General features: G+C 45.9%; 1 protein-coding gene across 1 annotated transcript in view; it reads left to right on the forward strand.

The window, feature by feature from the left end:
* MAP3K4 (mitogen-activated protein kinase kinase kinase 4) overlaps positions 1-21,148 on the forward strand; it is a 105,554-nt gene that overhangs the window by 52,633 nt on the left and 31,773 nt on the right. Inside the window, exons 5-11 of the mRNA XM_068984976.1 lie at positions 6,634-6,876; positions 9,634-9,780; positions 14,077-14,234; positions 17,842-17,958; positions 20,110-20,209; positions 20,385-20,468; positions 20,748-21,011. Of these exons, the coding sequence (XP_068841077.1) occupies positions 6,634-6,876; positions 9,634-9,780; positions 14,077-14,234; positions 17,842-17,958; positions 20,110-20,209; positions 20,385-20,468; positions 20,748-21,011 (1,113 nt within the window). The remainder of the gene's footprint in view (positions 1-6,633; positions 6,877-9,633; positions 9,781-14,076; positions 14,235-17,841; positions 17,959-20,109; positions 20,210-20,384; positions 20,469-20,747; positions 21,012-21,148) is intronic.

The following is a 21,148-nucleotide window of genomic DNA, read 5'->3' on the forward strand; positions in this document are numbered from 1 at the left end:
TCCAGGAGTGGGGAGTATGGGCACGTGTACTTGGAGTTCTTCTGCAAAGAAGCTTTGCCTCTTCTGTCCCATTGTTTCCGTTATGTATTTATCTCAGTATGGACTCATGAATCTTTATTTTCTACTTTGGGTTGTAATTCAGTGGTGGTGTTGCTTACTTTCTTGCTCAAGTTGTTCCTGCTTCGGCCATTGGAGCTCCTTCAGGCGGCTTCTGTGTCCTTGTCATACGTTCTCCTTTTTGTGTGTGTGGTTTTGCTTTTTGCGCAGTTTCTTGCTTTTTGGCATCATCTTGTATTTTTCCTGTTCCAGTCCTGAAATCAGCCTTTTCTCTAAGGAGCTCTTGTTCCTTTTATTGGAGAATGGGATTTAGGAATGGAGCCCTGGGCCCCAGATGTGTTCATTACTACTGGGGTATCATTGCTTCTAGGCGCTCTGTGATAGAGTTAGAAAATATAGATCTGTCTTCTAATCCATGTACACACAGAGCTATAGTTACTTCCATATGTGTCTTTCTGCCTGTCCATCTGTTAAAAGTGACCATGAGCTCATCCTGATGTCTCAGGCGCGAATCCAGCCGCACTGCCTCCCACCTTGCCTTGTTGTAACTTCTCTTGCAGCGAGAAACCTGGCTCCCATTACCGCAGTGGATGTATTACATTTGTGCAACCCTAGTTGACATGTAAGGTAGTCTTAGAATTGCTAACTAGGACCCCTCTGAGGACAAAATTACCAGCTGGAGGAGTGTTTACCTGTAAGCACAGTTCTCTGTGTCTTTAGCCTCAGAGCATGTAGATGAAACATCGTTTTCCACAGTTAGGTGAGCACCTTTCCCTTCACTTCTCCAGGGCGGTTATAGCGTGCATGTGTAATACAGTTATCTCAGTCTGTCCCGGGGTCCCCTGGTTTCCTAGCTGATGTTTTTTAAGTTGCATGCTATAAAGTTCATTCTTTGTGTTATATAACTCTCTGGGTTCTGTGCATTTAATTTGTTGAACACCTATAAAATGTCTAAGCTCTGGACTGTGAGACAGTTATTTTATGCTCCTCTGTTTTTGCTCTACCTTATGAAACTTAAGAACGATAAAATGAAAAACTGTATTTTAATGTAATGTACAAAAAAAAAATTAGCTGACTTTGACTATGTAGAACCATGCATATTACTTTAAATTCCAGGAAGATTTTTGGTTACTTTATTACTTTTTTGTATTAGGAATGGATCATGTAATTATTATAAGCTTAGTGACGAACGAAATATTATTTGTCTTTGAATCTGGCTATAATAATGCTCTTTTTTTTCCCATAAGCACAAGAAACCCTGAAGAGGTTTTCTTTTATGTTCAGAATGGGCAGAATACTGTAGAAACTAGGGAAGTGTTAGTCACTCAGTCGTGTTCAACTCTTTGCAACCCCGCGGTCTGTAGCCAGCCAGGCTCCTCTGTCCATGGGATTCTGCAGGCAAGAATACTGGAATGGGTTGCCATTTCCTCCTCCAGGGGATCTTCCCGACTCAAGGATCGAAGCTGGGTCTTCTGCATTGCAGGCAGATTCTTTACCGTCTGAGCCAGCAGGGAAGTCCAACTCTTTAACTAGAAACTAGGATATATATAAGCTTTTATCATTTATTGAGTCTTACCATGTGCTAGATACAACAACCAAATGAAGCGGCGTTGTTATTTTTCAGAGAAGGAGTGGGGGGATAAGTTGCCCCAAAGCACAGAAGCCGTATATTGTGGGAGGGCTTCACACCCAGGATTTGGGGATACCGGACTTTAAACTCTGCCGATGGTTTCTAAGCCTGGCTACACAGTAGCTATACATCAGGAGCTTTTAAAAACACTTGCCTTTGCCCTCCTGGGCTAGAGGGCAGGTCAGACTCTTTCATGGTAGGACATATGCACTGATATTCATAACCTCAAGTGAACTTTATATGAATCCAGACCAGCACCAGTGCAGCTGAGAGTCAGCCCCTTGGAAACACCCTAAGTAGACCACAGTAGTCCCTTACCCCATCTCCAAGGTCAGTGTTCAGTAAAACTGTTGTCATAGCTAATGTTTTATTTGCTGTAATCATCACCTGTCTGACTTTGTCAGTAAAGTTATAGGAACTTTTGAAGAAAAGCTGCCCTAACCCATTTAAAAAATAATTTTTATTGGAGTATACTTGCTTTGAAAAACAGTTTTTTATTCTTATCGTTTCTGACTTATTATTTATTTTTCTGCGGTATGTGGAGGAGATTGTTTTTTATTGAAGAATACCTGATGTGCATATTATCTGTTGCACATGTACAGTGTAGTGGTTTACAGTGTTTGAACTCCATTCACAGTTATAAAATACTGTCTGTATTCCCTGTTGTGCGACGCAGCCTTGTGGCTTGTTTATTTTATACGTGGTAGTTCATATCTCTCCGTCCCTTCCCCACGTCGCCCCTCCCCGCTTCATCCTCCCCGCTGGTAACCACTGTGTAGGTTGTCTTCTGTGTCTGTAAGTCTGCTTTTTTTGTTATAGTCACTAGTTTCTTGTATATTTTAGATTCTTTTGTGTGACATCATACAGTATGTGTCTTTCTCTGTCTGACTGTTTCACTTAGCATAATGCCCTTCATGTCCATTCATGTTGCTGCAGATGGCAAGACTTCCTTCTCTTTTTATGGCCGGATGCCATTCTGGGAGGACAGGGGAGCCCGGTGGGCTGCAGTCCGTGGGGTCGCAGAACCAGACCCGACTTCGTGACTGAGCAACAGCAACAAGTATTCTCTTGTCTGTATGTAGCACATCTTCTTTATCCGTTCACCTGTTGACGGACACTTAGATTGCTTCTGTGTCTCGGCAGTTGTAAGTAATGCTGCTATGAACATTGGAGCGTGTGTGTCTTTTCAAATTGCTTCCCTGGTAGCTTAGCAGTAAAGAATCCACCTGCCAGTATAGGAGATGTGGGTTAGATCCCTGAGTCAGGAAGATCCCCTGGAGAAGGAAGTGGCAACCCATTCCAGTGTTCTTGCTTGAGAAATCCCATGGGCAGAGGAACCTGGCGGGCTACTGTCCATGGGGAGCAAAAGAGTCAGACACGACTTAGCGACTAAAGAACAGAAAAGAAACATCTTTTCAAATTAGTGTTTTTGTCCCTGGATATTTCACTTTCATGCATTGGAGAAGGAAATGGCAACCCACTCCAGTGTTCTTGCCTGGAGAATCCCGGGGACGGGGGAGCCTGGTGGGCTTCCATCTGTGGGGTCGCACAGAGTCGGACACGACTGGAGCGACTTAGCAGCAGTAGCAGCAGCATGTACCCAGGAGTGGAATTCCTGGGTTGTACGGTGGTTCTGTTTTTAGTTTTTTGAGAAACCTCCATACTGTTTTCCATGGTGGCTGTACCCCACCCACATACATGGATTTTCTAACCGAATAGCTGGAAAGATAATAAGCACAATGCTTGCTTATTTGCCTATAGGGTTTTTTGTTTTGTTTTCTTAAAGGAAGCACACTTATGAGACAGAATAGGAGGTTGAGATGTATTATTTCTGACTGCCGTGAGCCAGCTGAATCAAACTCGATGTAAGATGAAAAAGATGAAAGAACAGAACTCATCAGCTTGCGGTGGAGAACTGAATCTGTGCTGACAGTGACTAGACTAGTAGCAGGTCCCGAATACTCATTTTACGGAAGGGGATTGGTCGAGTAGCTTGGTCAGGGTTGCAAGACCAGGAAGCGGTGGGGTCCAGGTGTGAAGCCAGAGCTCCCTGCTCCTCACTGTTACTGTGTACTGCCTCCCCAGGTTATGCTTGGCCCCACACAGTGCCTTAAATGTTTTTCCTAATGCTTGTGTATCTGGCGGATTCGGGTCTTAGCTGCTGCACGGGGAGTCTTCGCTGTGTCCTGTGGGACCTGTCCTGGTGGTGCACGGGCCCTCTGGCCGTGGCCTGCAGGCTCCGGAGCGCACTGGCCCGAGGTCGCAGCACTCAGGCTTAGCTGCCCCGCGGGACATGGGACTTAGTTCCCCAACCAGGAATTGAACTTGCATCCCTTGGATCGCAAGGCAGATTCTTAACTCCTGGAGCACCAGGAATGTCCCTTTAAATATTTTCTGACTTAGTGGCAAGTGTTTTAAAAAAAAAGAGAGAGAATTTCACATGAAAATCTGGATTTTTTGTTTGCCTTGCAATCCCGGGCGGTCTGTCAGCACCGGCCCTGTCCACGTGGCCTGCTCGTCCCTCTTTGCACGCGCCCATCGTTGGGGAGTCGGGCCTGTCTCATGTGTTTGGTGGGCCTGTCTCTCTGGCCTCCTGTCGTGGCCTGTAGGGTCTTCAGCCCCTTCTCTCTCAGCTTACAGTAACCGTGCGTTGGATTCCAACCCGATCCTTTTCTGTTCTTCATTTTTAAACATGATGTTTGTTTTCAGAACTTTAGGGAAAGAGAAATAGGAAAGGGTTTAGGCTGTTCTGGCACCTTACTGCCCTTTCCCCTCCCTGTGTTTTATTACAATTGTGAATTTAAGATCTAAGTTTTCCCTTATAGTATGCTTTTACAATTTTTTGCAGTTTCCAGTATTCCTTGCTGATACTTGACTTGGAGTCCTTGGCCAAGTCACCTTTGTGGAGTTGTATCTGCCTCTGTGCTTCCTTTCCTTTGAGATTCACGGCTTCTCATTTCCTTGGGCATCCATTCTTACCAATTTTGATTTGACTCAAATCTCCCATTCTTCCTTGGTAGTTTTTTAGAGAAGGTAAATGAGTTGTACTTGAGTTCTTCCCTGTGCAGAGGCTGTTTTCCTTTTTCCTCACAAATCAGGGATAGCTTGACTCTGCAGAAATCTCTCATCCACCTCTTCCTTTCGATCTTTCTGGAACTCCCCTTATTCTGCTGTTACAGCTTCTAGACCTGCCCTCCAGGTATCTTATTTGTCACTCAAAACTTCTATTCCTTTTCCTTTTGCCCTAGGTTGTAGTGGTCATTTCTGCAGTTAATTTCTGAATTATTTCAAATTTGTATATTCAGATTTCAACATCATTCCTTCTGTTTTCACTGCCATCATGGATTTTCTTTAAGGAATCTTGGTTGGTTGTTTTTTTTCTCCCCCCCAGAGGGGTTTAGTGAGATTTGCATTAGGAGTATTTTTGCCCTTCTCTCCTGTGTCCTACACTATTAAATCAGTGTCAGCTCTTCTGATTCTTTTACCTCGGTCTCTTCCATGATCAGCAGCTTTGTGATGTCTCTTCCTCCCTGGATGGGTTGGTGCAGCGGGCAGCGCCAGCAGGAATGTGTCTCCTCGAGCTGGGTGGGCCTGGCCGCTGAATCTCTGGGCTGTCTTACAGTTGTTGAGAAGGAGGGATTGTCCCTTCCCAGTGAGCCTGAAGCAGATGAATCAGCAGGCTGGAACTACAGAGAATGCCAAAACTGTTCTTCAGAATTTTATCCTAGAAAGTTTGCCGAGTTTTGTAGAGCTCTAAATAAACATTTTATCTGATGTCATTGTCCACACCAGAAGAAACGAGCACTTATACCGCCAAAAGCGTTCACACAGACGTGTCTTAACCCTGACCACATTTATCACAAGTAATCATTTTTTAAAATTATGCAGCTATTTTAGAAATCGTTGCCTGTTACGGGAAACTAAAAGTATGTATTAATTTAGATGCAAAAATATGTGTGGACAATAAAAGAATGTGAGTTGGGAGACCAGTTAAGAGGAGCAGCTGCGATTAGTGAGTGATGTTATAAGTTGAAGAAAAGTTGAGATTTTCGAATTTTGATGGCTTCAGTTTTCTCAGTAAAAGGAGAAGGCAAGTTCTTGGAGTGCTTGGTCAGGATGGTATTGCCAGAGGTTTAAGAACACTGGGAGAGCTTCAGATCTGCTGTTTCAAGGGGAGAGCATGAGGAATCTGATGGGTAACTGCGTGAACGGTGAGCAACAGTAGGATTCCTGGGAAACATCAGATAGACAGATTAGACTGACCAGGTTAATTTTATGATTTTTTTTTTTTAGCCTTTGTTTAATGTAACTCAGGAGAACAGATGGACAAAAGACTTGATCGAACCCACAGTTTTTATGTTTCACAAATGGCTATCTGGTTTTGTCATCTTCTCTCAGATTTAATCATTCTCCGGTTTTCTCAGTCTAGAGATAGCTGTAGATAATACTGTGTGTAACCTCAGAACCAAATGCTCCAGTTAAGTATGATAAAAAATGTATGATGAAAACGATGAGCTTGATTCTTTTCCTACTACGCTTTTTTGATAAAGGTATCACACAGCTTTATTTTTAGTTCTTGCGTGTGTGTGTGCTAAGTTTCTTCAGTCGTACCTGACTCTTTGCGACCCTACGGACCACAGCTCACCAGGCTCCTCTGTCCATGGGATTCTCCAGGCAAGAATGCTGCGGTGGATTGCCCTGCCCTCCTCCAGGGGGCCAGGGGTGGAGCTCGTGCCCCTTAGGCCTCCTGCGTTAGTTCTTGTTATCCTTTTTCCTAGAGCTTTTTAGGTCTGTATTGAAAATGGTGAATTATTCTAAAGATTATTTCTCCTGTAAAACGACGATTTCTGTGGGTTTCTCAGCAATTCTGGAGAACGGTAGTTTGTAACTGCAGTGTTGGGAAGTGCTCCTGGGTGCTCTCACGCTTTGTTGCCTTTGTGTTGCAGTTTTCTGAGTTCCCAGACCCCATGTGGGGTTCAGACTATGTCCAGCTGTCCAGGACGCCGCCTTCCTCGGAGCAGGAGTGCAGCACCGTGTCCTGGGAGGAGCTGAGGGCCATGGATCTACCCTCCTTCGAGCCTGCCTTCCTAGTCCTCTGCCGAGTCCTTCTGAACGTCATTCACGAATGTCTCAAGTTAAGGCTGGAGCAGAGGCCTGCTGGAGAGCCATCCCTCTTGAGTATTAAGCAGGTTTGTCTCAAGGACTTTCAGAAAATGCCGAGTTCTTACTATATTTTTTTCTATAGACTCGAATTTTTCTTTTTAGGATTTTCCGCCCCCTTAATTATTGCAAGTAGTGGAAATTAGTGTATGTTAGTGTTTCTAAGCTGCTCTCTGTTGGGTAATTGAAATGTTCTTTTTCCATGCAGTCTTTAAAAATGAGGTGGTGGTTCCACCCTTTCTGTCTTCCGCTTCCTCATTCTAAAAGGGGTGCACACCCTGGTATGACCCTCTGTATCCTGTTACCATCAGTCTTTGAAGACTGGAAACTTAAGATTCATTCATAAGAGAGACTTTCAGTTCTTTATCGTTTTGTTCTTTTTGAAGCTTTGTATAGACAGGTGAAGGCCTCTGGTATGCGGGGGGGTGGGGAGGGAAGTGTGTGGCTATTTTCTTGCTTAGGCACTTGTACCGTTTAAGCAGCAATGACAGCTTCTGCTTTCTCAGTTACTGTTCACGTGGGTGGGATTTTCAGGGAGTTGGCTACTCCACAGGTAATAGAGGAATGGCTGGAAGCAGTTGCATCTACCAGACTGAGCGTTTATATTTGTGCCTCGCAATGTTCCCATATTGACGTTCATTGTATGAAATAACCACACTGGATTTTGATTCTGTGTGTGTGTGGCCTGCGATTGTCCATCCCCAGGGAGTTAGGTCTGGGAGCTCATTGGCCCTGAATGTCAGACGGGCAGCGGGGGCGAGTGCCGATTGAAGGACAGGCGGGGCGGGACGCACAGAACAGGCCTGGTGTGGTTTGTTCTGTGGCGTGAAGCCCGGTGACTGACGGGACTGGAGGGCTGGGCCTGCACCTCATCACCTCTCTTCCTGTCCAGCACCAGCCCGAGCTCTGTGCCCACCTTGGCGCTTTTTCCTTCTCACCAGATATCTTGGTTCTGGTCACTGGCTGCCGTCCACGTGGGCTGTACTTTTCACTTGTCCCCCATATCACCGCCATTACTTAGAGCGTTTGGTTAAAATACCTTACCTCCCCTCCCCACGGAGCAAATACATACTTTGGGAACATAACCAGGTGAAACAAGGGGGAGTTGACCTTTTACTAATGGGGCTGTGGTGAGGATTAAACAGTCATTTATGTTAAAACATTTTGGAAAGTAGAAAACCAATACTTGGATTGATGTAGCTTTGTTGTGGTTGCTTAGTTGCTAGGTCATGTCAGATCTTTTGCAACCCTATGGACTATAGCCGGCCAGGCTCTCTGTCCCTGGGATTTCCCAGGCAAGAATACTGGAGTGGGTTGCCCTTTCCTCCTCCAGGGGTCTTCCCAATCCATGGATCAAACTTGTGTCTTCTTCACTGGCAGGCGGGTTCTTTACTGCTGAACCACCTGGGAAGCCCAGTGAAGCGTTATTAGAGTAAAAATAAAATAGAAATTTTGTCTATAATGTATTCAGATTGAGTTGTAAGCACCTAAATGACATCCTTAACAGAAATTTATGTTAATACTTTTTCATAGATTTAATTCTAGCCATTGCTCTCCTATTGTGAGTAATTAATTTAAAAACATTTTGAAGGGGATCTTGTTACAAAGCAATCCATGTTTATTTTAGAAAATCTGAAAAATACAGAAAATTTCAAAAGTACAGAGAAAAATTAAAGCTATCTTCTTCTGCTATTCAGAGATAACTGCTATAACATTTTGGTATAGTTCTCTCCATTTGTTTTCCTATATGTACATGCTTTCTGCACATGTAATGATTTTAAAAAGAAAAGAATATGCGTTTTCACCCTTAAATGTTTTTCCGAAATTAGGTTTTAAATGACTGCACTAGTACTTTACTGTATCAGTGCATCATAATTTATCTAATCTTCATTGTTTTGAATAATATTGTGATAAATATATTTGTGTATCGGTTTTAGCCCGGATCTCTGATTACTGTTTGCGTATAAAATGTGACAATTAACTAGTGAGTCACACATGTTTGGATTCTAGTAAGTTTGCACCAGTTTGCTTTCGCGACCAGCATGTTGTTAATGGAAGGACTGTACAGGTCCTGTCATTCCGTCTCACCTCCATGCTCACGGCGCCTCCCCGGGGCCTGCGCACGGCAGTGAGTCTCACTCATCCTTTTGTTTTCCTTACAACTCCCCACCTCCCCCCACCCCAGCTTCTATTTAATTCCATCAGATTTATCTTAGGTTCTTTTGTTTTGTTTTGTTTTTATGATGATAGAGGTTTTTTTGATGGTAAAAGCCACAAATCACAATAGTTAAGTATGCTAAATTATTACAAAGGCCCCCAGGCTCTGTGGTCTGTGAGTACATTTGAATCTTTATTAATGTTTTGTTGTTGTTGTTAAAAAGGACCAGTCTCATGAGGAATTTTTTTTTGTCTTATATTCCTTGTCTTATAATGTGAGCTAGAATAAACATAGATCTTTTTCTGTAGAATTTATTTTCTGTAAAACTTTTATTTGTAGAAGAATATATTTTAGCATATCAGTTTTCTGTGTACATATTTTTTTTGTGTACCCATGCTGTAATATTAAATACTTTTAATTTCACTGATTTGTTTCAATTATTCACTTGAGGTTACTAAGTTATTTATGTGAATGAATGGATAAAGAACTTGGAAAGTATTTTAGGGTTCTCAGAGGCACCGCTCAGTTTTCCTGAGTGTTTTGAGGATTTGCGCGGGAACTGTGTGAAAAGCAGCCAGTTGTCTGGTGGCACGTGTGTGATGGTGGAACTGTGCCTTCTGTCTTGCAGCTGGTGAGAGAGTGTAAGGAGGTGCTGAAGGGCGGCCTCCTGATGAAGCAGTACTACCAGTTCATGCTGCACGGGGTCCTAGACCACCCCGAGAAGACCGGCTGCAACATCGACGCCTTCGAGGAGGACCTGCACAAAATGCTGATGGTCAGGGCGGGGCCGGGGGCGCGGGAGATGTCCGACTCGCGTGTGTCTTCTCCTGGCTCTCCTGAGCTCTCTGCTTGTGCTGCTGGTATTCCTTCCTGCTCTGCGTGTCTCCTCGCCTCCTCATCCTTCCATTCAGGATTCATTTCCGAGCGTTAGCTGACAGTTTTCACCTCGAGCGTGCGTCTCTGCATGTCTTCTCTGGACCCCTCTGGTGGTTCTGATCGTAACTGTCTGACACTTAGTGATGTACTGCTCGTCTGTCCTCGGGTTTCCCCGGTTTAGGCTGAAAGCTGCACAAGCCAGGGGCTGTGACTCGAGTTCTTTTGCTTTGTGTAGTGTTTGGTGGAGTGCTGGCATACAGAAAGCCCATGTTAGCGCTGCTTGAGTAGGTGCCCAGATGGTTACGTGATGTGGCAGGTTGATGGAACAGGATAGAAAACAGGAAGGCTTGTCGTCATGCTGTTTTGGGAGAGCCGTCACCCTTGCTTGACACCTCTCTGTATCCTGCCTCAGGATGGCTGCAGCACCTCCAGACACACCACCCTCACTTTCTAGGCTGGAAGGGACGGGAAGGGGGCAGAGGGACAAGTCTCCTGGTCAGCTAGGTCCAGAAGAGCAGAAGCTCCCCTGGCAGCCCCCAGCATCCTCCTGACGAGGCCTGCTGTGTGGCCGCCTCGCTCTAGGGGAGGCTGGGCCTCAAGGATTCAGGTTTTCAGCCTCTAGCAGAAGGAGAAAAGAAAGGGTATGGCTGGGGAGGACTGATTACATCTGGTGTCTTGCGAGAAATAATTTTGACTATAAAGTGACTTTTTTTATTGTTTGGGAGAATACAGAAAATGAATGAAATGTGGCCGCGTTTTGAAATACTGTATATATTTCTTGTGTCAGAAAAGCCTGTCATTGAACAGTTTACAATAAAAACAACAGGCAAATTAGTTTTTCTCTCTGTGAGTAGTTAAACCAGAAGTTTAAAAAGACAAAAAGTGCCTTGCTTTCCAAATTGTCTGTGATGGCCTCACAAAGACAAACGCCACATCTTTTACGGGATGTTCACTGAGGCAGGAAGGGTGCGGGTTAGGCAGGTGAGCTGTGCCGTCCAGGTCTTCCACCTGCAGCGCCCTCGTGTACCTGGGAGAGGTCGACATCCTAGGTTCAGGGAAGTCCCGAGACTCTCCGCTGGTTAGAGGACCTTAGCAGTGCTGAGAAGTTAGTTTTGACTTTGCTTCTAGTTTTCTGTGTGAGTCATCATGTCCCTTAGTTCATCACCGTAATCTCACAGATGAAGGACTAGAAATTATCAGTGATTTTAAAAATCGTGTCCCAGAGTGTCCTAGATGAAGTAGTGTGGGGCATAACTTGAGAACTGGTGGAACCCAAAGAAAACCAGTGTTTCGTCAAGAAGGAAGGAGACCGTGGCCTTTGGAGAGGCGAGCATGTCGTTTAGTGCACCATGCCGCCCTCCCTTCCACGCGGAGGGCTCATACAGCGATGAATTAGAGCTGTGGAACCTTGGGGGTGTGACGGGGCTGCAGGGTGTGGCCCCAGGAGGACAGCCTGAAGACCGAAGGCGTGTGGTATGCAGAGACCGTCGTGTTGTCTGCAGCGTATCCTGTCCTGTGAGCCTGGAGAGAGACCAGGCAGGGTCTGGTCTGGTGGTGCGCACACTAGTCCCTGGGTTACAGAGGAATAGCATAGATTCAGGGAGAGGCACGGGGGTTCTTTGAATCCTTCGAAAGGAAGGAAGTGAAACTGGCAGGACTCAGGGATGGGTTGGGTACGGAGCAGGTATATAGAGAGATTGCTGGGTATCCAGTTCGTGCAGCCGGATGAGTACTGGAGATGTTGGATCCAGTGAGATTTTTAAATTGAAGATACGAGACCATTTGAAAGCCTTTGGGATTGATTTTGTTAAATCATGAGAGGGAAGGGGGCACTGGGAGTGCAGGGTTCCTTGGGTTCCACAAGGAAATGGGCCTCAAAACACAAGTGCTGGGCTTAGCAGGAGGCCCAGTTCCTCTACTGTTAAAAAGGGAAGAATGGTAATTTAACAGTATGTACGTTCATGTTATTTGTCTCAGGACGATAAGAGCTTTTATATCTAGTAACAGAGGTTTTTTTTTTTCTGTGAAGAGAGCTGACATCACCTGTGAGAATGGGTTGCAATGGATTTTGGCCATGTGAGGAAAATGGAGAAATTTCAAACTTGTGTTTGTAGAGAGAAAGTGAATGGGCTGAGCAGAGGTTCAGGTATTACCAGGAACGTGTGCTCTGTGCCTGGCGGATGCGACTGTGTAGCAGAGTGGCCCCTCCCCGTGGTGTGGCTCTTGGAGGCCTCAGCTTCTGGAGGACGGTGGGCATGGGGAAGGGCGCTGGGCTTGTCTCGCTCCGGGGTTGTGACAGGCACATGAAGAGGCGTTGCGGGCTGGCAGAGCGTGGGGAGGTAGCAGGTGCCGACAGGAGCGCTGCGGGAGGACGGGGGGTCGAGGGGGAGAGGGGTGAGTCTGAAGGAGAAGAGGCACCAGGGCGCCGGAGCTCCTGATGGAGTGAGGAGAGAGTGTAGTCGGGGAGCTGGGCAAGCAGCCTGCAGCGAGAAGGGGGGTTTAGCATCAGCACGTTTGAACTGGGTTTTGGGCGGTTCTGGTAAATGCCAGGATCAGAAAGGAAACCTCGTCAGAGAGGAGGAAAGGTGCTTGGAACCGGAGGCAGTCGGAGAATGGACCTGAATCGGTGTGGGGGTCGGGGGGTGCACCAGATGTTAAAGTCACACAGCTGAGCCTGGGACGGAGAGAAGGCTGAGGCACAGGCTGCTGTGTGATGACTGCCTCTGGGCCGTGGAAAATCAGTAGATGATGGTGCAGAGCCGGGGCGTCCAGGGCACACCTGATCACGGAAACCTTAAAGGGGCAGAGTGTTTCTTTTGTTTTTAAATAAGGCTGTGTGAGGATGATGGTTTGAAAGTAGCAATGGGATACACAAAGATGCGGCCGTTGGCAGCCCTTGTGGTGTGCTGTAAGGCAGCCGCCCCTTGAGAGGGCTCTCAGGACAGCACAGTTTGAGGGAAGCCAGGGAGATGAAGCTGCCCTCCAGGAGTGGAAAGGGAGGTCCCGAGCCTGATGTGCAAAAGACCTGTTTTGTTGGGATGAGATGGGCATAGACCTTTGAAGTCGCAGGTTCCACTACACAGCTGTGTTCATAATGGACCCGTGACTGGAGATTCATGCCACATGCCTGGGTGGAGGAGGACCCAGAAACTCCAGAGATACAACAGAAGATAGTTTTCTTTAAGTGAACAATTCCAGAGTTTTTGCCTACTGAAAGTTATTATTGGATCTCAGAAAACGCTCATTTCAGAGAACCCTAAGGTGTAGCCTGCTAAGGTCCTTGAGATCCAGGCCTGGAGAAAGGAGCCTGTAAACCTCCAGGCCAGGAAAGGAAGCCGCCTTCAGGGGGTGGGGAGGGTGGTGATCAGTCTCTCAGCAGTTTCGTTGATTCTAACATGACTCACGGTGTTAGGAGCTACCAGAGTAAAGTCTTCAAGGCTCCGAGGGAGAGGATGTGTAATTCAAACATTTTATACCCAGTCAAGGTATCCTTTCAGTAAAAGAATCCACAGACAGTGATGTTTTATAAAATAACAATTGTGAGCCTGTCTTGAGAAAAAGTACATCATAGTAAAACCCTGCTAAGCAGCAGATAAAACAAGAATTTTAGCACTGTGAAAGCTGTTGGAAGATGAACTGTGGTGGACATAAACAACTCCTTTTAACAATCAAGTATTTTGGTTATAGAGCATAATTTATATGTCATAAACCTTGAAAAATTATGTCATGAGAATCTGGATGCTGGGAACATAATAGTGGGAAGAAGGGTGCTCATTGCCTCCTCTTAACATGTAAGAAACCATCTAAAGCTTAAATAATTAAATAAATAAAGGTCCCAAGCTCTTAAAGGAATATTATTCACAGTATATTAAACATGAAAATTTCTGTGTTATTATTTTGATTTTTTTTTTTACTTCACTGTATTCTGTACAGTGTGAATGTTTTATTTTCTTAGTAACTTGCAGCAGTTGTGAATAATATGTTCAGTTGCTAGGGAGCTGAGTTATACAATTAAAGAAAAATCCTGTTTAGACCTCAGTTAATGATGGAGAATCTCCTTCCCTCAGAGCTTCATGCCTCAGTGGTCCTTCTTCCTCTTGTCTGACTTACAGTTTTCATGTTAACAGGGATGAAAGTTGTGAGTTGTTGAATCCTGTTCTCAAATATCTCCTTTTGCGTTTTTTTGTCTCTTAAGGTATATTTTGATTACATGAGAAGCTGGATCCAAATGCTACAGCAGTTACCTCAAGCATCACATAGTTTAAAAAATCTGCTAGAAGAAGAATGGAATTTCACCAAAGAAATAACCCATTACATCCGGGGAGGAGAAGCACAGGCTGGAAAACTTTTCTGGTAGGAATCCTCGTGTGGCTGCCTTCCTTTCTCGCTCCTGGTTTGCTCCCGGGTTCTGTTCTCCACGTGCAAGGGTCTAATTATGTGAAAACGACAAACGTCCGTACCTCCCGTGTGCCCCTCTCCTGGGCTTTGTCATCCTTAGAGTGGTGGTTCTCTGCCAGGGGTGACTTGCCCCCCGGGATGTGTGGTGGGGTCTGGAAACAGTTCTGATTGTATTCACTGGGTGAAGGCTAGGGATGCTGGTAAACGTCCTACTATGCACAGGACCGTGCACCACCACCCCCCCCATCCACCCAGTGTGCCAATTTTGAAGTAGAGAAATCCTGCCATGGGGGTGCACCCTCTTGGTTATATAAAAGGAGGAGAATTTAAGGCCTCTTGCCGAGTGGAGTAGGCCTGCAAGCATCAGTCTTTGTATCCGTCTTGGTGGGCACTTCTGCAGCCTACCAAGCAGATGTTTTCACTGACACTGTTTTGGGAATGTAATGCCAGTCACAGTTCTGTATAAGCCGGGTGTTTATATATGGTGAAGGAACCGAACTGTAAACAGCGGACAAGCATGAAGCAGCAGGGAGTGCTCACTGGTCTGTCTGTTCTAGGACACAAATGTGTCTTCTCAAGTGCAGGCACCTGAGAGTTGAGAGCGAGGTGTGAGGTATGTGGTCTTGGCTGGGGGCTGCTTCCCTGCTGAGGGGCTGGGGACTGGGCCTCCTCCCTGGCTCTGACCCCGTGGCCGCCCCGTGGTGCCGCCTTCTCTCACATGCCGCGTCGGCAGTTTAGTCTGTTACCTTTTCAGGAGCTCTTTTATACCCAGCTCTCGTTTCCTCCCCCGCCCCCACCCGGCTGTGTGCGCCCTCCAGGACTTCAGCTGTTGCAGAGTTCTCTTCTCCCTGCAGAGAGTCACTGTCCTCACCCCGCAGGTCTCTGTGTATCTCAGAATGTTGTGTTGACTCTTCCGCCCTGACCACCTGGTCTTTACGCGTTCCTCCGTCTCTGAGTGAACAGTGAACTTGCTCTTGCTCAGCTGGCCTCAGGCCAGGGCTCCCAGTCTGTCCTGGTTTCCTGTTCGGATTGGTTTCCACAGCCAGCCTTACGGAAGCGCGTTTTCACTGCCATTTTTGACGCTTCCTGCCCCTCTTAATTTCCGTTGTTCTGTTTCATCTGTAATTTCTTCTGTTTGCATCTTCTATTCTCAGTCAAGCTTTGCTGAAAAAAAAAAGATGTTTGAAAAGGTTACTGTTTCATTTCACTACCAATTCTTGTTATTTAATTTCTTTGTAGGCTCATTATGTACCTGTCAGTGTGCCTTTTTATCTTTGGCTTGTCCTTCGGATTCCTTTTCAGCGCAGCCTGTGGCCTTCAGCTTCACGTCCCGTGTTCTGAGAAGCTCCGGAGCCTCGTCGCTGCCTGTGCTGAGGGGCTGCCCACCTGCACGGTTTTAGTTCTGGGTGTTTGTTGTGTTGCGGCAGTGTTCCTTCGAGCCGTCTTGACGTTAACCCTGACCCCATTCTTTCTCTCACACACCGTCTCTAATTCCCCGTGGCTATCCCTCTGGGGTATAACCAGCATCTCACCTCCGCTCAGCACTGCTCATTTCCCCACTTCCCAGCCTGTTATTTCTCCCTTGTATTGCTGTAGCAGCTCCCTCAGGAGTCTGCTTCTGCCCTGCATCCTCTAAGGTTTATTCTCAGTGATCCTGTTAAACTGTACACCAGACCATTTTTTGTTACTGTTGTTCAGTTGCCCAGTCATGTCTGACTCTTTGTGACCCCACGGACTACAGCACGCCAGGCTTCCCTGTCCTTCACCATCTCCCAGAGTTTGCTCAAACTCACATCCATCGACTCGGTGATGCCATCCAACCATCTCATCCTCTGTCGTCCCCTTCTCCTCCTGCCTTCTCTCTTTCCCGGCATCAGGGTCTTTTCCAATGAGTATGCCCTTCACATCAGGTGGCCAGAGTATTGGAGCTTCAGCTTCAACATCAGTCCTTCCAGTGAATATTCAGAATTGATTTCCTTTAGGATGGACTGATTTGATCTCCTTGCAGACCATTTTTACCTCTGTTCAAAAATACACCAGTGGTTCTCCGTGCTTAAGTAAGAGCACCTAAACAGTGGCCCGTGAGACCAGGCACAGTCTGACTTTTCACGAGCTCCGTATCCTCCTTTCCTGGGCTCTCCTGCGCGTCCTCTGTGGTCGCAGTGGCTTCCTGCCTTTTCTGTAGGCCCGGCCTGCGCCTGCCTCAGGCTCTTTGCGCTTGCCCATCCCTGTGCTCGGACTGTTTTCTACGACTTACTTCCCCACTTCCTGCAGGTCTTTGGCCAGATGTTATCTTCTCCACGTTTAAAGTTGAAACTCCTGCAAGAGCACCTTAGTGTTCTTCCTTAATTTTTCATCTCCAGAGCACTTGTCAATAGTTGAAGCACTCTGTATTCTTCTTTTCTGTTTGATTTATTGCTTCTTTTTTCCCTCCATTTACTGAAGAAGTTTTATCTCTTTTGTTTGCTGCTCGTTACTCCATAACAGATACTGATTAGTTGCTGAATAATTTATCCTGAATTTCCTTGTACACTACTGCCCTTTACAGGCATGTTTTTAGTCAGGCCGTTCTCCCACTTGGTCCCTGTTACAGCCCACCCTCTCTGCCTACCAGAGGACGATCACACAGTCGCTGGATGCCCGAGGCCTCCCCTGGCACGGCTGGGTCACCGTCCTGGTCTCACTCCCCTCTGCTCTGCTGTTTCCAGCTTGGCAGCTTCTCTTCACGGACCCGCCTCCTGCTTAACACACCCTCGTGCGCTTCGATCACCCTTCCTTCTCTTCCTCGACTTGCCCTCCCCCTCCTCCCGGTCCGTGCTCCTCCTGACAGAGCCCCGCTGCCCTCTGCTGTTCTAGTTCCTGCCTGCAGGGCCTGTTGAGCCCACACCCTCAGAGAGCTCCCCTGGTAGTTACCTTCTGCCCCATCTGATGCTGGTTGTGGGCTTACCTGCTCTGTTTCACTAGGCTCTAAGCTCCTCTCATCATAGAAGTCAGTAAGCTGCTGCTGAATTTTCGCTGGACTCATTTAGATTTGCTTTATGCATTTGGGTTTGCATTTTAACCCTAGTATTTAGACTGTATACTTGATGAGAAGCATCAGTGATTACAGTAGTTTATGTTCATTGACTATGAAAATTGTGATGGAAGTTTTTAAAAGCAACTGCATTTAAGGAATTCACTTTGTTTCTTATGCTATCATTTAGTTTATTGAGCCTTTAAAAATATTTTGTCATAGATACATATTTGAGTCCACTTTATACCATTTTGAACATTTAAGATGAAAGTAGCCTGTGGCAATGACATAGCTACTGTGAATGTAATTTAAGATTTTAAGGTTTATAATGGAAAACTGGTAGTAGAACAAAGGTAGATACATTCCACGATCGCGATTTCTGCTTTTTTTCATGTTAATCATGATTTTATGTTAAAGGAGAAGTCTCACTGTCATTGATTTTGAACTGTCGACACACCAGCTCAATCTTTCAGGTTCTCATTCCAGAGTTAGGCTGAGGGGGGACGGTTTTTCTTCTCTGGTTTACGTCTGTTGCTTCTGTTCCCTTAGTGACATTGCAGGAATGCTGCTGAAATCGACAGGAAGTTTTCTAGAAGCTGGCTTACAGGAGAGCTGTACAGAATTCTGGAACAGCGCCGACGACAGCAGTGCTTCCGATGAAATAAGGTTGGGGCTGCGTTTCCTTTCCTCTCCCATTTCTGATCTCATGTAGTTTTACCCTTGGCAGTGAGCCTATAATATGCCCCTTGTTGAAGCCAGATCATGTTGGACTCGAAGAATGTGGGTTGTAGATCTAAAGGGATTTATGTGTGACTGCTGTATCATCTTTTCGTGTGATCTCTTAGTTATGGTTTTATGTGAAATTGTCCTCGGAGGTGACTGTTATTTAAGCTAATCCTTAGAGACGACGTAGTTTAAGTTGACTAAGAACTGCTAGGGTAGAATTCATTCACATGTTCCGGTCTCTCTTTAGTTAACTAGCTTCTGTCCTTTAAAGCCTCTGCAGTGGTCCATGAATACATTAACTGACATTTGGTGCATTTTTGTTGTTTTTACACTTACCTTACCCCTTCTGTTGAACTTTAAGCTTGAGTAGGTGAAACCGTGGCTGGTTCATCTGTGTTTCCTTCAGTTGTGTGCATACAGTATTGAGGGTGAGCCATGTTAAAGTGCTGTTTTTGTGGCTTATGTGCCACTCATAGAGCTATTTTGTGGCCAGTTATCAACAGTACCCTGTGAGTCAACGTTAGGAAGTGCTAAGGCGGAACTAACTTCTCTAGAGGTGTTTTCTCTCACCTTCCAGAATTTGATAGAAAACACATTTTGGGGTTTCAGAACACTGGAATGTCTTTATACCAGGATTAAAGAAAGAAGTTACTACATAGGCTCTCACCTGGGAAAATGCTGAATTATTGAGAAATGGAATGAATCAGTTCATAGAAGGTCTTGCAGTTTTGGGCGCTGACATGGTAGACTCAGAATAAGCGAGTTCAGTCATTGGGGTGGTGAAGCAGAGGATGGCTCTTACAGTGCTTTGATCGTTTACTGGGGGTGGATCGAGAAAGGGGGTTCACACACAGTGATGTGTGGGGCTGGCTGTCCTGGCTCCAGGGCACCCCTGTGGGTCCTGCACACCCCCAAGTCACAGCTCAGTGATGTCCTTTTGGTGGATTGAAAGCCTCTATGATGGGTGTATCCACACCAAGAAAATTGGCAAGTACCACACAAGATAATAGTTTAGGGGGAGCTGGTGTTAAATATTCCCTGGCTCACTGCTCCTTTTTAGTTAGATTATGAGCCGAGAGTCAAGAGCCTAATTCCTACTCCAAGAGTTATCCTGATGTTGTTGTTCAGTCGCTAAGTCGTGTCTGACTCTTTGTGACCCCATGGACTGCAGCACGCCAGGCTTCCCTGTCCTTAACTATCTCCTGGAATTTGCTCAAATTCATGTCCATTGAATTGGTGATGCCATACAACTGTCTAATCCTCTGTCATCCCCTTCTCCTCCTCTCAGTCTTTCTTAGCATCAGGGTCTTTTCCAGTGAGTCAGCTCTCAGTTGCATCAGGTGGCAAAAGTATTTTATGTATCCTAATGAAATCCTAATGAAATGCCAGCAAAGGTCCATCTAGTCAAAGCTGTGGTTTTTCCAGTAGTCATGTATGGATGTGAGAGTGGGACTATAAAGAAAGCTGAGCACCAAAGAATTGTTAATTTTGAACTGTGGTGTTGGAGAAGACTCTTGAAGAGTCCCTTGGACTGCAAGGAGATCCAACCAGTCCATCCTAAAGGTGATCAGTCCTGGGTGTTCATTGGAAGGACTGATGCTAAAGCTGAAACTCCAATACTTTGGCCCACCTGATGCGAAGAGCTGACTCACTGGAAAAGACCCTAATGCTGGGAAAGATTGAAGGTGGGAGGAGAAGGGGATGACAGAGGATGAGATGGCTGGATGGCATCACCAACTCGACAGACATGAGTTTGAGTAAACTCCAGGAGTTGGTGATGGACAGGGAGGCCTGGCGTGCTGCAGTCCATGGGGTCACGCAGAGTTGGACACGACTGAGCTGAACTGAGTGAAACTTTTAGGAAATGGAGTGCACTGCCCTTTGACGGTTGCTCAGTGTACCTGATATCTGCAAGTACTTTCCAGAAAACTGTGGGAGTAAGCTACAGCATATTTCGAGTGCATTCGTAATAATTGCTTGTTTCTAAAATTTTTAGTCTTTATTAACGTGAGTTGGAATCTGCTCTGTCTTTATTGTGTATTTCTTGGTGTCCCCTCATGCATTCTAACTGGGTTTCTGTCTGCCTGGCAGGAGGTCGGTTATAGAGGTCAGCCGAGCACTGAAGGAGCTCTTCCACGAGGCCAGGGAACGAGCCTCCAAGGCACTGGGGTTTGCCAAGATGCTGAGAAAGGTGCATTCACAGTCCTGACCTGTTACTTATTTTTTTCCTTTTATCTTATTTTTTAAATTAATTAATTTTTTAATTGAAGGGTAATTGTTTACAGCATTTTGTTGTTTTCCATCAAAGTCTGTTTATTTTTTAAAAAGCTAACCCTAAAGAAGTTTCTCTGTAACTGTGATCCTAGGACCTGGAAATAGCTGCAGAGTTCATACTGTCGGCCCCAGTTAGAGACCTTCTGGACGTTCTGAAAGCAAAGCAGTACGTTAAGGTGCGTAGTTAAGGTGGTAGAATTATTTTACCTTTCTTACTCTAAACAGAAATTTGTCTTAAAGATGTAGGTAGTAAACATTTAGGGCTTTACAGTCGATATGTGGACCCCCGTTTTAAGACTGACCCATAATTTCCTGATACTATAACTAGAGAAGCCGAGTTCTTTGTGCTTACTAACTTGTGTTGGATGTAGATGAAAAACCCGAAGCATGCGCAGTAACATTTCTGTAATAGATGGTGTTCTTTAATTCAGGATTTTGGATCGTTTCTCTTCCAGGTACAAATTCCTGGCTTAGAAAACTTGCAGGTGTTTGTTCCAGACGCTCTTGCTGAGGAGAAGAGCATTATTTTGCAGTTACTCAACGCAGCTGCAGGGAAGGACTGCTCCAAAGACTCAGACGAGGCACTGATTGACGACTATCTACTCTTGACCAAGTGTGACCGCGCTCCAGACTCCGAGGACGGCTGGGCCGCCTGGGAGGCGCAGCCTGTCAAGATCGTGCCTGCGGTGGAGACAGTTGACACCCTGAGAAGCATGCAGGTCCGTTCCCCGCCCTGCCTGGAGGCAGTGTTGTTATTGTTACCGTTGTTGTTGTTTAATTCCTTCAGTCATGTCCCAGACTCTTTTTGACTCCATGGACTGTAGTCCCCAGGCTCCTCTGTCCACGGGATTTTCCA

This window comes from Capricornis sumatraensis, chromosome 13 (genome assembly GCF_032405125.1).
Source record: "Capricornis sumatraensis isolate serow.1 chromosome 13, serow.2, whole genome shotgun sequence".
NCBI lineage: Eukaryota > Metazoa > Chordata > Mammalia > Artiodactyla > Bovidae > Capricornis > Capricornis sumatraensis.